The sequence below is a fragment of the Eulemur rufifrons genome, chromosome 16, assembly GCF_041146395.1.
Source record: "Eulemur rufifrons isolate Redbay chromosome 16, OSU_ERuf_1, whole genome shotgun sequence".
NCBI classification, from domain to species: Eukaryota; Metazoa; Chordata; class Mammalia; order Primates; family Lemuridae; genus Eulemur; species Eulemur rufifrons.
In genome coordinates this window covers 2,646,089-2,662,819 of record NC_090998.1, presented here as the reverse complement: position 1 = coordinate 2,662,819, position 16,731 = coordinate 2,646,089, and the positions used below count along the sequence as shown (strand labels likewise).

At 52.9% G+C, this 16,731-nt stretch overlaps 1 protein-coding gene across 2 annotated transcripts in view; it reads left to right on the top strand.

Moving 5' to 3' along the window:
- ADA2 (adenosine deaminase 2) overlaps positions 1–15,368 on the top strand; it is a 46,932-nt gene extending 31,564 nt beyond the window's left edge. For both annotated transcript variants that reach the window (XM_069490394.1, XM_069490393.1), the window contains 6 exons: positions 7,465–7,592; positions 9,080–9,170; positions 10,305–10,413; positions 12,790–12,947; positions 13,552–13,754; positions 14,000–15,368. In XM_069490394.1, coding sequence (XP_069346495.1) covers positions 7,465–7,592; positions 9,080–9,170; positions 10,305–10,413; positions 12,790–12,947; positions 13,552–13,754; positions 14,000–14,093 — 783 coding nt within the window. In that variant the 3' untranslated portion in view covers positions 14,094–15,368. The remainder of the gene's footprint in view (positions 1–7,464; positions 7,593–9,079; positions 9,171–10,304; positions 10,414–12,789; positions 12,948–13,551; positions 13,755–13,999) is intronic.
- Positions 15,369–16,731: the final 1,363 nt, after the last annotated feature.

The window sequence follows — 16,731 nt, the reverse complement described above, 5'->3', positions numbered from 1 at the left end:
TTGTTTGTAGACCCAGAAGTGATAGGGCTCTGGAGGACTGATACACATTGACCAAATTCATAAAGAATGAATGTATAAACAAGAAAGTCAGAATGAAACTATCATTCAGACCAGATACTTATGCTTCCTAATCAGGAAATTCTCTCCTCAAAGCCAAATTATAGTCAAAAGTTTTTTTGGTGAATTAGAGCCCTAATGAGCCCTGTCACTGAGCTCTGAGAACTTAAGAGTTGGTAACAGTGTTCTTACCCTTTGGGAAATATGTTAAAAGCTGTCACCATGGCTGGCCGTGGTGGCTCACGCCTGTAATCCTGGCCCTTTGGGAGGCCAAGGTGGGAAGATTCCTTAAGGCCAGGAGTTTGAAACCAGGCTGAGCAAGACCCCGTCTCAACAAAATATAGAAAAATTAGCTAGGGATGGTGGTGTGCACCTGTAGTTCCAGCTATTCAGGAGGCTGAGGCAGGAGGATCGCTTGAGCCCAGGAGTTTGAGGTTGCTGTGAGCTATGGTAATGCCACTGAACTCTAGTGGGGATGGGGGGCGGTGCCTACAGAGAGAGACCCTGTCTCAGGGGGGAAAAAAAGAAAAAAGCAAAAGCAAAACAAACAAAAAGCTATCACCTTTTCCCCTGGAAACAAATAAGTACTACAATAAATTGAATATTGAAGACAATATTTTCACACCTATCCATATGCATCCATAAAATGAAACAAATGTTTCTGAAACAATGCAGTGTATACCAACTGATATTTTTGCATTGTTTCCTTTTCAAAAATTCTGGTGGGGATTCCTAAATCACCTTTCCTACCCTCAGTCTTATTTAAAGCATTCTAGGACCCTCTGTCACGAAGGCTACATCTGCACCAAGAACCAGTTCCTCCAGTTTGCGGGTCCCTTAACCTGAGACAAAGCTTCCTTTGAGTCTCAACTCTCCCTTTTCTTTGGAGCCTGGACTGAGCCCCCTGTTCCTTAGCTGTGTCAACACCCTGGGAAGGTGACTTGGCTTACCTCCACGTGGATCTGCTGCTTGTTTGTATTTTGACTCTGAGTGCATTCTTGTGTCTCCATTTCTGAGTTCTTGAGAAATGGGAGGACTTTCCTCGGCCTGTCTCCGTTGGAAGGCGAAGGGTCTCCTGTCAGGACAGAGCAGATAGATAGGCACATAGACCTGGGCACAAATTACCTCTTAAAAGAAAAGAGAGTGCCTTTGCTCCCTGTAATGTTTTTTTCCAGCACCCACATGTGTCGCCTGGTGTTATTTATGCCATAACATAGAAGCCCTGATTTCCCAACTAGACATTGACTTGTTTCAGGCACCAGATTGTACATTGCCTGGTGTCCTCAGCAGGTGCCGGTGGTGACAGCCTTGCTTGCTGGGGGCACTGCTCAAACGCTGAGGTGCAAGTGAGTAATGTGGAGGTGCTGTTTGCGGACCCTGACCTCCCAGGGTTCTGATTCTGTGTGGTTGGGTAGGGCCCGGAAGCTGAAAAGTTAACTAGTGCCCTCTGCCGGCTCCCTCCCTGGGATTCTGATGCAGGTGCCCCGACCCAGGCCCTCTTGGAGACAGCACCTTCGTCACCTTGACCTTCATAAAGCTCTTCACCTGCATCATCTCCTTTGAGTCTCCCAACAACCCTGTTTTAGAGAAGATATTCATTTTGTCGATGTGGAAACTAAGGCTCAGAAAAGGCCAAAGGGCTTGATCAAGTCACATAGGTTGCAAGGGGTGACCAGATGGAGGCTCCCAAACTGGACGCTTTCCTCATTGAGTGGGGCTCTCTGGGACTCATGGTAGCCACCTCATCTCAAAAGGAAGTCCCTGAGAGGGCATCTGGCTTCCATCTTACCATTTCCGGGGAAGAGTGGCTATCCCTAGGATGAGCTGGGCCCTGGCAGGGGAGTGGCTTCCTGTTGGGCAAATCCTGACAACTTTCTTGGTGTGGGGAGCGCGGGGAGAACCTGGGCTCTTCAGTGGCTGACGGGAGGGAGAAAAGGCTGGGAGAGGGTTTGGGTCTTGGTGATTCTAAGGGCTGTGACTTTCATCTTGAGCATGATGAGGAAGTATTTGGGCAAAGTTGCTGAGAACTGGGATTGGAGGGAAAGAGAGAAAGGCCGGAGCGCTGGTTTCTAGTTCCACCTTCCCCTTTTCTGCAAGGGAGAGCGAGTATTTTAGCCTCCCTGAGTCTGAGGCGGAGCCTCGGGCGGGCGTGGGCACTTATCGTGGGGGCTTGCCCCACCACCCTGCCCCAGCCGGCCTTTCTAGAGGTGCTGGCTGCTGGGATTTCAGATTCTGGTGGGGGCTGGGGGGCTGGGATTTGACCATTTGTTCTGGCCTGACCCTGGAACAAAGGCCTCTTGCCACAGATAGTCTGGGTCTTAATGCCCCCCATTAGCCAGACAGGGGGCCATCGACACGCTGGCCAGCCGCTAGAAACAGTCTTCCCGGGAATTCCGAGCCGCTTTACCTCCCTGCTCAGTCGTGGGCTAATTCAGGGCTCCAGATGAAGTTGATGGACTGTCCTGGCTGCTCAGCCTCCCATTGTGTTCCTAATGCTTGATGACAAAGGCTACTTGCCCCTGGCAACAGTTGCTAGGCGGGTCTTATCTCCTGGGCTCCAGTCCCTTCCCCCACAGCCAGAATTGGAGGCCCAGACTGGGTCCTGGGGAGGACTTAGCGTGGAGCCCGTCCCGGGCGGGAGGTCACCCCCGGCGCTTGTCCTGTGGGCGCCTAGATGGGGGGTCTTGAGGGAGAGACTGGCGGGGCAGACAGGAGCCGTGGGGGTCGTTCCAGCGTTTTCCTGGATGCTGTCACTCGTATGACAAGTACTCTAGTGCTCCCCTGCCCCTCCCCCCCAGTGCTTTTGCCTGGATTCCACCTGGCCCCTTGCGGAAGTGTCTTTGTGTCACTCAGTGAGGATACTCTGCCTTAAGGGCCCCCTTTATGACAGCACTCACCCTGCCGAGCCGCAGCTGTGCTGTTCACCGGCGGTCAGGCCCCCAGAATGGTAGCGCTTGCCCTAGCTGTGCGTTGTTCGTTGGAATCACCTGAGGAGGTTTAAAAAAACCCAGACCCTAACCCAGAGATTCTGATTTGATTGGTCTGGGTTGGGACACAGGCATTTTTCCTCTCCCTGGGTGACTCCAAGGTAAGCCGAGGCAGAGACATTGAGACCCTGGGACTGTCACTCGAATGACAGTGTGGCCTTTGTACAGGCGGGGCCAGGGCCCCCAGATGATGGGAGACTCCTCTGGGCAAGCAGGATTCTGGCCTTGGCAGACCCCAGCCCACTACCCATGTAGCAGGGCTGACTTTCTGAACCTTCTGAGGGCGCTACATCCTCGCCTATAAAATGAGACCTACCTCCCCGTGTAGTTTTGAGATTAAACGAGATTGTGATGTAAAGCTCTCTGCGTGTGCCTGGCACTTAGTAGAAGCTCAAAGCTTGGGAAATGCATGATGCGCTAGTAGTGAGAGCTAATTGCATCAGAAATTAGAAACCTGAGTCCTACTTTCTGGTCCGATACAAACTAGTTTTGTGACCTCAAGCAACTCTCTGCTCCCAGATTTCCCTACAGTTCCTTCAGGCTTCAAAATTCTATACCTCCACGACATCGAAGAGAGTGAAACTTTGTAATATTATGTTGGTTTATGTAAATAATATGTAGTTTGAATAGTTTCCCCACAAATTTACAGTTCTTTAATTAAACTATAGTTAAAAATTGAAGTAATCTAAATTGAGCTCAGTGTGCTTTTAATTCAAGGCTTTTTACATGGATATAGCAGCTTTTTGCATCACTTAGTCTGAGACAAACGACTAACATCACCTACTTGTAGTTACAAATTGTTAAGTTCTTAGATGTTAGCTCATTTTCCTAGGACAATTGTAGGTTTTGAGTTGTTTTTGTAGATCTGATGATAGATTTGTAACATTAACATTGTTATTAATAGTTGTCATTTCTGAATGCATTACAAATATTAACTCATTTGATCCTTGTAATAATCCCATGAGGTATGACTGATTTGGGACAGATTGTAGCTCCACTGGGAGCCTGAACCCAGAAGGCTGACCAGAACCCCCAAACCAGCAGAGCCCTTCCCTCACATGCCTGCCAACCGCCTAGCTGGGAGGCTGGGAGGAGCTACAGGCCTCTCCTCCCCAGAGGGGGCTCCCTCTTCTGGAAGTGGGGGTGCTGTAGAGCATTCAGATCCCATCCTAAGCACTCCCTTCCTTTGAGGCTGAGGCCAGAGCTGCAGGAGTGCAGGGCCTGCACAGCCTTGGGGTGATTTACAGGGCACCAGGAGACTAGGAAGGAGCTCTGAATGAGGCTGCAGCCCTGGGAGCCAGACCTTGTCTTCCTGGCACTCCATGCTATGACAACGAGCAGCGTGGGTAGAACCTTGAAGGCGTGGGGCCCAGCTTCTCCAGTGACGAGCACAGGAATGACAGGATTGATGATTTGGAACCACTGCCATTTGTAAGGCCCCATCAGGCCTCTGGTTGTATCATTTGCATATCTTTGCATGCTTGATTAATCTGCCAGAGATCTTCTTTCAGGCAGGTTTGTCATTTTGTCTCCCTTCTATTCTGCTAGCACAGCTCCACCTGCCACCCCCCCAATAGTTGTCCATTCATCCAGTCCCTAAAATATGCTGCCTGGGGCTTGGTACCTTTAAAACGCCGCCGTGTGGATGGCATTCTTCTTGAATTGGTATTTATTTGTGGAGCTCCTACTCTGGTGCTCTAGGTGAGGAGGTGAGGAAATCAAAATCGTGTGGACCCTGCCCTCAAGGAGTCTCTATTCCAGTTAGGGGGTATGAGCAGGAGACCCAACAATGACAGGGCGGCCAAGGCATGGACAGAACTCTGTTGCTCCCTGCTGCCAACCAGCTGGGTGATGACGAGACACCTGCGGGTGACAATTCTGGGTTGGGTTAATGCAATGCTTCTCAAACTTTCTAGTCCCAGAATCCCTTTATACTCTTAGACATTTTTGAGGATTTCCAACAGCTTTTACTTATGTGGATCATATCTATGGATATATCCTGATTAGTTATTAAAATTGAGAAGTTTTTGAAATACAAGCTCGTAGTCTGTGACCTGTTAGGATGATATAATCACGCATGATATAGCTTCAGAAAAATTCTACTGTATATTGTGAGAGAATGAGGGTGAAAATGACAAGTGATATCTTCACATTATTATGAAGAGAGTTTTGATTTTATAGACTTCCCGAAAAGGTCTAGGGGGCCCAGAGGGCTCCCCAGACCACACTGCGGGAACTGCTGGGCCACAGCACACGGGGCTCTGTTAGCATCAAAGACTTGAAGATCCGAACAGGGCGCCTGACGCCTGTTGCAGCCTTGATCAGTGCAGGAAAAGTTCTTCTCTAAACCCTTGGAAATGTAGGGGGTAAAAATAAAATTTTTCCTCTGCCTTCCTAGGTTACCTTCCTGAGGCCATGAGTTAAACTGACAACAGACAGATTAACAGGGGAGAGGACATGCAAGTTTTATTTGATGCTAACATTTTAATTTCATGTGCACAGATAGGTAGAGGCTTTCACTGAGAAGAAGTGAAGGCCCAAAGAAGTTAGAGCGGGGCTTACACACCCTTTTAACACGTGGGGGTAAATTGTGAAGTGGCAAGACAAAGGAAAAGGGGTTGGGCTGCTGGTAAATTGTAAGCAGGTAAATACATGGGAAAACTAACAGAAGATGTGGGCTACCTCGCTGAGGTTTGTTTGTGCAGACCCATCTCGGTGACATCTTTCTGTCTCCACTGCAAAGAGTTGTCCTCCTCTCAAGGTGGGGGCACCTTCACAAAAGGGAAATGTGTGTCCTGCTTTTAGGCAGATGGGGGAGGGCAGAGAGCTCAGTCTGCACTGGCTGCTGCTTAATCGCCTTCACCTCAAGATAGTCCTCACACCAAAGTGGTGCGTCTCGGGGTGGCCTGTTCTGATCCCCGTCAGTGAATAGCAACAACGGGCAGCAGCTCAGACTGGGCTAACAGTGCCCACGGTTCTCCCCGTGGAACGTCCTGGCAGCCTTAGCGTTCAGGAGTCCGGAGCACGTCTCGTGCCACATAAGGCACCAGGGGAACTCCGCCCGGGAACAGTGAGCCCACTGCCCTGGCTGGGGCAGCCTGGTGGGGACGTTGATGTGCCAGGCTTCTCGGGGGGGGGGGGGGGGCGGGCAGAGGAAACAAAGAGCAAGGGCCAGTAGGGCCAAGCTGCCGCTCCTCACTGCCCCCAACTCAGGCAGCAGAGCCGGACCCTGCAGGCCAAAGGGCTGGGGAGGAGGAAGTCGGGGATGGTCGCAGGGGGTGCACACCATGGCCGCGGCCAGGGCGGGCCTGGGGAGACCGTGTGAGGGGGGACCGGTGGACAACAGCGGGCAGAGGAGGTGGTCCCTGAGAGGACCCAGCTCCCTCAGTGCCAGGGACACAAAGGGCTGACTCCAGTGAGGAGAAGGGACTTTTCCCTTTAGGACGAGGAGTAGCTCTGGGCTCCCTGAAGCCCCTGCGCACCCTACTCCCTGGGTCCAGAGACTGGTGACCTCAGATTCCACCGCTAGGATGAGTGGCTGCCTCCGGTAAGCTCCCGCATGCTTATTTCCTGCGTATTCCTCCTGCTTTGCGTCGTAAGCAGGTAGAGTGTGTCTCTGACTAGATCGCAGCTCCTGGAGGGCAGGAGCTTGTCTTACCAGCGCTTGCTATCCCTTCCAGGCTCAGCCCGCCCCTTACACATTGCAGGGGCTTAATTAAGGGCCAAGGGAAAAAACCGAACCCCACATATTCTTTCCGCCACCCTGCCTCACCCTGCAATCTCTGCAGAGACTCCCACAGCCTGTCCCCACCCTGTGCACACGGCCACGTGGTGTGGGGTAAGGCCTGACCCAGTGACAGGGGAGGGCAGAGGGTCCCGGCAAGCCGACTTCCTGGAGACTGTGGTCTGGCTCGATGCCCAGCCGCCAGCAGCACTCTCAAGGGGTCTTACTGACACCCCTCCCCTCTGTGCACCTCTTTTCCCTCAGCTTCTTCCTCCTTTGTCTCACCCGCCACCCACTCCCAGCTCCTCTCCCTGTCTGGTGGCAGTGACCGCCTGGGGTCTCCTGGCCGGAGGTGGAGAAGGTGGGGCTGGAGTGGGAAGGACGGCAGGGAGATGACGTGGATTCTTGGACCCCTCTTTCTCTCTGTGACCTCTTCCCGCTGACCTGTTCTTCAATCATTACACAAATACTTAGTGAGCACCTACTGCGTGCCAGGCACCGTGTGGAGACGCAGCAATGAATGAGACAGGCAGGTGTCAAAGAGTGTTATCCCCGAAGGGGCCAGGACTTCCGATCAAGCAGTGGAGAAAATGTCAGAGGCTGTAGAGGACATTGAACAAGGAGAGTGTGCGTAGTTGGCAATGATGTCTTTACTTGTTTGCCTCTGATGCCTGCTGGGACATGCTTGCCTCCCAGGTGTACGAACTGAATGGGGAGATCCACGACAAGGACTGGTCAGTGAAGACTTACAAGGATGTGGCTCAGATGTTTGTGAAAACTCACCCAGAGTTTATTGGAATCAAAATCATTTACTCGGATCACAGGTGAGAGAGACTATCGCCGCAGCTGCTGAGCTGGGAGAGCGGGATGGGCACAGAGGCGCTGGGTTGCGGACGGGAGCAGAGGAGAGAGCGGGGTGAGGGGCCTGGGGGTGGGTTTGAGACCCCGGGCCTGAGGCCAGAGAGCTGTGGGCTCGGCGTGTGCGTTAGTGCATGATTGTAAAAGTCTGGATCTATCCATGAAATCCCATCTAGTTTGGGTCTTCACAACCAAACTGAAATGAAGAACTGTGACAATTTTCCAGATGATTCTAGGCTGTGCCCCCACACTGGCCTGGGTGACTCGGTTGTGAGGCTAGTGTTTTTGCCTGAATGTTTGGATAATTGGCCCATTTCTTTGTTTCCCTTTGCCGCTGGGGTGGTTCTGCATGGGCCGTGTTCGGGGCCCTGACCGGTGCTGGCCCAGGTTTGCGTGTGGGGAACCCGAAGCAGTGACAAGTGTGCGGCCTGGCACAGGGGGTGGTGCAGGACCCGCTGTCCTCCCCAGGCAAGCACAGAAAGCTTTATAGCTTGGTTGCCTTATGACTTTACCAGCGAGTAGCTCTCCCTGGGTGCTGAGGGCAGGTGGTGCGAGGCTGTGACTGTGCGTGGCCAGAGCGGCAGGGCAGCCGTCAGAGGGGTCACTTCGAGTCAGGCTGCAGGGAGGGGCACCGACAGGATGCGGCTGGGCTCCGAGGGCAACCAGACTCCCCCTGAGCGCCCTCCCCTCCTGTGGGGCCTGGGGTGGCAGGAGCTGAGCCCCTCGCCTGTGTGCCGGGCCTCCCCGGAGGGAGCCTGCAGGAGGGGCCCAGCTGGCTCCACTCAGCGGTTCCCTGGTGCCAGCTGCCCCTCCCTGGGTCAGTGGCAGGGGAGCATGAGGGCCGAGCTGAGGGGATCGGTGCCCCCGCGTTCCCCTAGGCTGTGGGGGAGGGTGTGGCAGGAGCCGCCAGGACAGCTTAGTCCCGTAGAGTGAGGATTGGAACAGGTGAGCCAGCAGCTGGGCAGAGACCTTCGTCCTGTCTACGGACTTGTGCCAGATTCTCGTCTTCTGTTGCTAAGCTGCTTGCCTCGCCCTGCGGGGTTCCTGAAGTGCCCAGGGTCTTGCTGACTTAATCAGCAAGAGGCCAGATGGTTACCGGGTCCAGCCTACTTGTCAGGGACTCGGGTGACCTGTGGCCTTTCACAGGTGTCCAGTGGACAGAGAACCGGCTTCCGTACTGTGTCTGCTTCCATGACCCACCCCCACAGGGAGGCAGGAAAGTTTGGGACAAGGCCACTTTGCCACCTCTTTTCCCTTAGGTCCCCTGGCCCCCCTGGAGCCAGCAAGCGTCCTTGACAGGAATGGATTTGGGCTAACTGGCTCTCAGAGGTCGCCACAGCCTGGTCGGGATGGGGTCATGCGGCAGTGGGTGCCAGGCACAGAGGGAACCCCTCTGGGATTTACGACTGTTGCCGAGTCGCGCTGTCTCCTAGTGTCTCTCTGTCTCTCTCAGATCCAAAGACGTGTCTGTCATCAAAGAATCCGTCCGAACAGCCATGGACCTTCGAACCAAGTTCCCCAACATGGTGGCAGGGTTTGACCTGGTAACGATTCTGTGAACAGAGGGGCCGTCTGCGGCGCGGGCAGCTCTTGTGCAGGGAAATCCGTGTGCCCGCAGCGCCCACTGGAACCCTGGGAGAGGCCCAGGCGGCGGACCTGGCAGGGCTGCCCAGAGTTCAGCGCTGACCCTCTCTTGGGGCCTGGGGGGGTGGCAGTGATGGGAGAGGGGAGAGCAGGGGGCCAAAGAGCTAACAAGGAAAGTTCCAGAACAAGGACAGAGTTCAGGGCACGTGGCCAATAATTATAGCCCTGTTCCCCTTGCCCTGCCTTCTGCCCTTCTTTCTTTCCCACGTTGTCAGCTACGTCTGGCTCCTAGAACCATCCTGGCACCCTGTAGTACGTGAGGGAGGGGTGGTGTCTGCAAGCGGAGTCCACAGTGCAAATCCTCAAGGATGTGACATCTGTCCCTCCCTCTTCTCTAAGACACTTGCTTCCCCATCTATTTCTGAAGCTGCCTATCCATAGGTGTTGTCACTGTCCCTCACGTCTCCCAATCAAAGCCACAGCCAGGCCAGACTTCCTGGGTGGCAACTCATCAATCTCATTACATTAACGTGGCCTAGCTGGCTGGAAGGCGCCTGACTCCCTCTTACATAACCTGAGATTGTGCTTAAGCTCCTGGTTTCAGAACAGCCAGAGCCGAAAGGTGTGGATTTCAGGGCCATTGTGTTTGGACCCAGCGTGTCCCCCTGGGGTCCTCTGGGACAGGACAGGACAGCTTGAAGGGCCCAGCCTCTCAGGAAGAGGGCAGGAGCTCCTCCCTCCTCCCATGTCGTCCCTCTCTCCCGTCTCTGTGCAAGACTAGGGGAGAGTGCAGGGGCGCCCTGCCTCCCTCGCCCGGCCAGCCCCCAGGAGCCAGGGCTGAAGCCTGGAGGCTGCTGTGAGAGGAGACAGGTGGGCAGGGCCGGGGGGATCCAAGGCGCAGCCTCTGAATGAGGGAGCAACTGTTTCAGGGCAATAACACACTCTCTTTTACCCCGACTCTGCTACTGGTCATTCTTAGAAGAAAGACTGTGTGACAAAGGTCCCACGCGGTAGTGTGGTCGTGCAGGGCACAGGAAGGGTGTTTATGGGCCACGGGTGAAGCACACTCCATGTCCCTCTTCTCTGTCCTGCAGGTGGGGCATGAGGACACTGGCCACTCCCTGTTCGATTACAAGGAGGCTCTGATGATTCCTGTCAAGCAGGGTGTCAAACTACCCTACTTCTTCCACGCCGGAGAGACTGGTGAGCCGTGCGGGTACCATGCAGGGCACACGCAGGGCGGCAGAGGGGTCGGCAGGAGCCCCCGTCACTCGAGGGTGCTGCCGGGAGCCGGCGCCAGTGCCCACTGTCCTGGCTGTGGTGCACAGGCGCTTCACAGACCCCCGCTGGGGGGCCCTTTCCTATGTGTTATCTCAGTCCCGCCGGCAGCCCCGTGCAGAAGGAACAGCAGTGATAATAACAGCACTGGGCACTTTACCCACATCACTTCTAATCCTCACCCCAGACCTGCCAGGGCGTGCTTTTATCCTCATTTTGTAGATAAAGCGCTCGAGGCTCCGAATACAGTGTTATTGGTCCCAGGTTAAAGGGCTGGTAAACAGTGGAGTCTGAACTGGAACCATGGTGAGCGCATAATCTTGCAAACTCACATTGTCTGACTTTGGCTATAAAAATTTGTTTTAAAAGGCCAAGCACAAATATTATTTTTAAATTGATATATCCTAGTCATACATAATTTGTACGATATTGTACGTACGATAGTTTGACACATGTATACAATGTGTATGAATTCTAGCCCTTTCTGATGATCTCCATTGTGTGACTGAATTGTGCTTGAGAGGTTAACTGAGCTGCCCCAAGTCACACAGCTGGGAGTTGGCGGAAGAGGGACGAGAACCAGGCCTGCTCCCATCATAGGAAGTTCTGTCCCTCATCAGTGCTGAAGAGGAGACCCCACCCTGCTCTAAGCAGGCTTGGCTGCTGTTCTTCCTGAAATGCCATCAGCCCAGGCACATGTTTGGTCCCCAAAGCTCAATCCATGGGGTTGCTCCGTCATCTCTCAGCCCCTCTTATGTTCCAGTCCTTAAGTGTGTGAACCCTAACGAAGCAAAGAGCATGGCAGCGATTCAGATCAATAGGAAGATTGAGGGAGGCTTTTCACCTGGGCGCCTGGACCGCAGGGCAGCTCTCTGCTGCAACCCAGCTGTCACCTTCAGGAGACCAAGGAGGGAAGGAGCGAGCAGTGGGCAGCTTCATCTCCCCACCAGGCCCGAGCCTTGATGTATCACATCATTGCTCAGAGGGAGAGGCCCTGGGCATTAATCTCTTTTTCCTGACATTTTTGAGTCAATTTAGATCCAATTTAGATCAAAGTGTGCTCTAGGAGATTTAAAGACTTGTTTGTAGGGGATAGGATCGGGGGAGGGGGTGGTTAACCTTGAAGAGCTTGTGGCCTCGTAGGGAAAATCATGTTTACCTGTGTGAAATAATTCTGACAGCACAAAACATCATAACGCAGGATCTAACCCAGTTCCAAGATGTATGTATGGTCCTTGGAGATGATTTTGCCAGGACTTGTGTATTTCATACCCAAAAGTAATGTCCTCATTTTAAAAAAGAAGACGACATCTTTTAAAAACCAATGGAAATCCACCTCAAATACATGCCCTAACTAACAATGGGAATTCTTGAGTTTTATTTCTAACAGAAAAGTGGAATTTTCATATTTTATGCGTGGATCAGTTAAGATGATTTTGGCTGCGAGAATGGAGCACACATCAGACAGATTTTACATTAAGGCCATTAGTATCTCACGTAAAAAGCAACCTCTCCTGTGCTCACTGAATCGGTGATTTTTTCCCCCATGTGTTTGTTCTTTGGATGGTGAAGTCACACTGAGGTGACAACATCCAGTGAAGCAGGACAACATTCCCTCCAGTGCATCCCTTTTGTCAGGGAGGAAGCCCCAGGAGTTCCCCAACAACGACCTCCGGGCCAGCCTCGGGACTATTCTAGCTGCAAGGGAGGCTGGGAGAGTCAGGACTTGTCCTTTCGGCCTCTGAGGAGGTGCTGGCCGCAGGGCCGATGTTGGGGGGTGGCTGGGAGGCTGAGCCGGGAACACCTGCTGTGATCTAGCAAGTGATAAATGTCTCAAGAGCACTGTTAAATATGTAAATTAAAGTAAGTACATACAGATAATTGTACTGGCGTTATGAATAAGAGAGGCTGTAACACATTGTTGTAAAGAACATAAACTAAGAGTCCCAGAAAATAGCTCTAGAAACTAACACAAAGGGGAAGAGAGAATATGGGCTGAGGGGTCAGATAGGCCAAGGTTCACAACTCAGTTTTGCTACTTACTAGTTCAATGTCCTTGGCCAATTCATGAAACCTGTGTAAGTTTCAACTTCCCCATCAGATTCATAAATTAATTAAATGTAAAAAAGGCATGCCGTACCTCTCTCTAGCATTATTAAAAGGAAAACATGTGTGGGGGTGGGGGTGTTAATGTTAATTTCTGTTCATTTGCTTGCTTGGGGGGTCTGGAGCCTTTGCCCGAGGACGGTTTGTGGTTCAGCTCTGAGCACCGCCCCCTGAAGACTGTCCTTCTGTCTTCAGACTGGCACGGCACTTCCGTAGACAAAAACCTTCTGGATGCCGTCACACTGAACACGACCAGAATCGGCCACGGCTTTGCTTTGAGCAAACACCCAGCAGTCAGGGCTTTCTCCCAGAAAAAGGACATCCCCATAGAAGTCTGTCCCATCTCCAACCAGGTATGCACGACTCCTGGACTAACCCAGCGTGGTCTTCTCCCCTAACTTCACCCTCGGTTCTGATTCCCAAACCTTTTCTTGTATAATTTCTGTCTTCTTAACTCATTGGTTTTCTCCGTTCCTCCACTCTCCCCCTCCCTTTAGTCCCGTTATTTAGGAGTGGCCTTTTGCCCAAGGCAGTCATCAGAACGAGGCAGCAGTGAGGGTCCCCAGTGAGGTGGAATTTGGGGCACAGCTGTGGACAAAGCAAAAGGGACATTGAGGGAGGCCAGCGAGGTGGGAAGGGCCCTGGGACGCTGCTGCTTCCAACTGTTTCTTGGGGTCCTTTGTGCACGTGCCGCCTGGCTGCGCTCAGGAGAGCCGGAGCAGGACCCAGGGTGAGTCAGACCAAACGTCTGTAGTGCTGATGACACTTGGAGAACATAGGGAAGAGCGCGAGGACTGGCTATGTCCCCGTGTCTCCCTGTGACTCTGCCCAGAAGTCACCCCAGTGCTCAGAGTGGTGATGGGGACAAAAGGAGCTGCCTATGCTCAAGCTCTGGCCCCCCTGTGTCGGCTCTTTGTGGCTTAGAGCTTGCCCTCCTCCTTGCCTCCTGCCGGGCAGGTCCTGAAACTGGTGTCTGACTTGAGAAACCACCCTGTGGCCACACTGATGGCCATCGGGCAGCCCATGGTGATCAGCTCTGACGACCCAGCCGTCTTCGGTGCCAAAGGCTTGTCCTATGACTTCTACGAGGCCTTCATGGGCATTGGGGGGATGAAGGCCGACCTGCGGACCCTCAAACAGCTGGCCATCAACTCCATCAGGTGAGCGTCCTGTGCACGGCCCAGGCCCTGCCTCCCTCCAGCCCACAGCCTGCATTTGTTTGCCCTCGGGAGGTCTGCAGCAGACGTCCCCAGGGCTCCTGTGGGTCTGCTCCGCGTCATCGCTGCTTAGTTCTTGCATGCAGACTGGGCGATACGTGCTCTGCAGGACTCCGATGTCCCCTCAGACTCCTGCCCCTTTCCCCAGCCCTTCCTGGGGCTGACCCGGGCTCCTCCTCTTCCTGCAGGTACAGCGTCCTGTCAGAGGACGAGAAGGCTGCTTTCATGGAAACCTGGGAGAAGAGATGGAAAAAGTTCGTAGCTGACATGGTTACACAGTGAGGAGAAGACGGCCACCCTCCACACGCTCCTCCCCGTCGGTCTTGAGTCCACCCCACGCCCTGGCACTTCAGTGGCCTCCGCGTTGACTGACCCGTCAGAAACTCTAGCCAGCTGACCAAATTCACCTTCTGGAAACGTCCTCCTCTCTCAGCCGCAGTGACATCAGCCCCCTTGGCTTCCTCCTCTCTCTGGCCGTGGCTTCCGGTTGCTTCATTTTTCCAGCTCCTCCTCCTCTGGGCTCTGTGTTGCGTCCCTGTCCCTGGACGCAGTCCTGAGGGGGCTCCCGGTGCCATCTCCCTCGTTCTCTCCTCTTGTCTCCTCTGCTCTCCGTACCCCGCACTCTTTTCCTAGGTAGTCTCATCCATTTCTTTGCTTAGAAATACCATTTGCTTGTTGATGATCCCCAAATTTATTCATTCACTTGGGGAGCTCACAGGAACCTCAGAAACCAAGTACGTGCAGTTGTGAGCTGGCCACCCTTCCCTTTCACCCTTTCCCTGGCCGTCCCCACCTTGGTAAACTCTCCCTGGTTGCTCGAAGCAGACATTTTCAGTGACAGTCGTGATGTTGCTCTGCCCTGCTCCCTACGCAGAAATGTACCTTGAGTCCATCTCTGTCTTCCACCTCCACTGCTGTCAGCAAGTCCCGGCCACTGTCCCCTCTGGCCTGAGTTATGACCTTGGCCTCCTAACTGATCTCCCCTTTCTTCTCTTTGCTTCTTCCAGTTCATTTTTCATAGAGCAGAGCGACTGTTCGGAAGTTAAATCAATCAGGTTCCTCCACTGCTTACAACCAGTGGGTTTAGAATAAAACCCGAATGTCTCCATGGGGCGTGCAGCGTCCTGTCTAACCTGGATCCCTCCCGGCGCCACCCCGCCCCAGGCTCCCCAGTGCCCCAGGCCCTGTCCACACTGGCCCTTTGCTCCCCCAGTGTCCCAAGCTCTGCCCTGTGCCAGGGCCTTTCTCATTCTCTTTGCCTGGAACATTCTTTCCTTTGTCTACTTCACTCCTGTTCACACTTTAAGTTTCAGGTTCAGGTCACCATCTCAGAGAGGTTTTCTCAGCCCCCTGCCCTGTTACTCTCTCTTCCGGCACCTCGCTGTCTTCCTTCATGACTCCAATCACAGTTTATAATCATATATTTATTTCCATGTTTACAGTCCTGCCCTGCCAGACTGTAAGCCCCATGCGGGCAGGCACTAATGATTGTTTCTGATTGTTTCACACATGTGCAAACCCGGAGCCTAGCCCCAAACCTAGTTAGTACTCAATAAAAGATGCATTGAATGAGTGGGGGTCACTTGTCTCCCTTGAGCTGGCTGCTGGGGCAGGAGGGAGCAGAGCGGGGTCTCCCCAGACAAAAGACCTCCTGTGATCAGATTTTGGATCCTAGCCTGGCCTTTGGGAGACAGAAGGCAAGAAGCCAGCCCTGTCCTCACCCAGCTAAAGGATGTGAAGGAATCAAAGAATTCCCTAAAGGTCCCAGGTGGATTCGAGTGTCTTCCCATCCATCATCCATCACCTGCGTCCACACTCTCGGGCAGCGGCCAGCCCTCTCTCCATTCACAGTTTCCCAGGGTACTAGGGCAAGCCTCGCCGACCGTGGCCAGCTAACACAGGCTGTGCACACGTGGAGCTAGAAGACCTCTAAGATCCTGTCTCATTCTGAGGAGGATCCATTGTCTTAACCAATCCCAATAGATTTCTTAGGTCCCACCTTGGCCGACTTACATTTAATAATTGGTAAAGATGGATTTAGCAGAGTGGGCTTCTGTAGCAAGTTGCCATGGCTGCAGGGACCTCCAGCATGGGCCACAGTGCCAGGTCGCTGGCCTGGACTTGGTGTGATCTCTGATCTGGCAAAATGAACCATGACACACACTCCTGCCTCCGTGTCTAGTTACTTTCTTGCCTTCTTGCCTTTGTGTCTAGTTCGATAGGCTGAGTCCTACTGAGCTAAATGTGCAATGGAACATTTATTATTTTGAAATAATTTCAAACCTGAAACAAGTTATAAGAATAGTACAAAGAATGTGAATATTCTGTTTGCCCAGGTTCCCCTGATTGTTAACATTTTACAACATTTGCTGTATCATTCTCTTTGTCTCTGTCCATCTAAAATCTCTCTATACATATATCCTATTTTTTCCTAACCCATGAGACTAAGTTGCAGACATTAAGCTCCATTGCTCCTGGCTTCTCCAGTGTGCATTTACTAAAGACAGTGGTGTTCTCCTACGCAGTCACAGTATCTCCACCCAAGTCAGGAAAGGACACCGACAAGGTCCCACCATCTGGCTCTGGCTCTGGCCCTGCTGAGCACGTGCTGGGGGGAGGGGAGTCCAGAACCCGGTCCAGGATCACGTGTCACATATAGTTGCCATATCTCTCGAATCTCTTTCAGTCTGCACGGCTCCTAAGTCTTCCCTTGTCTTTTATAACTTCAGCATTTTTTTTTGAGACAAAGTCTCGCTTTGTTGCCCGGGCTAGAGTGAGTGCCATGGTGTCAGCCTAGCTCACAGCAACCTCAAACTCCTGGGCTCAAGCAATCCTACTGCCTCAGCCTCCCGAGTAGCTGGGACGACAGGCATGCGCCACCATGCCCGGCTAATTTTTTCTATATATATTTTAGTTGGCC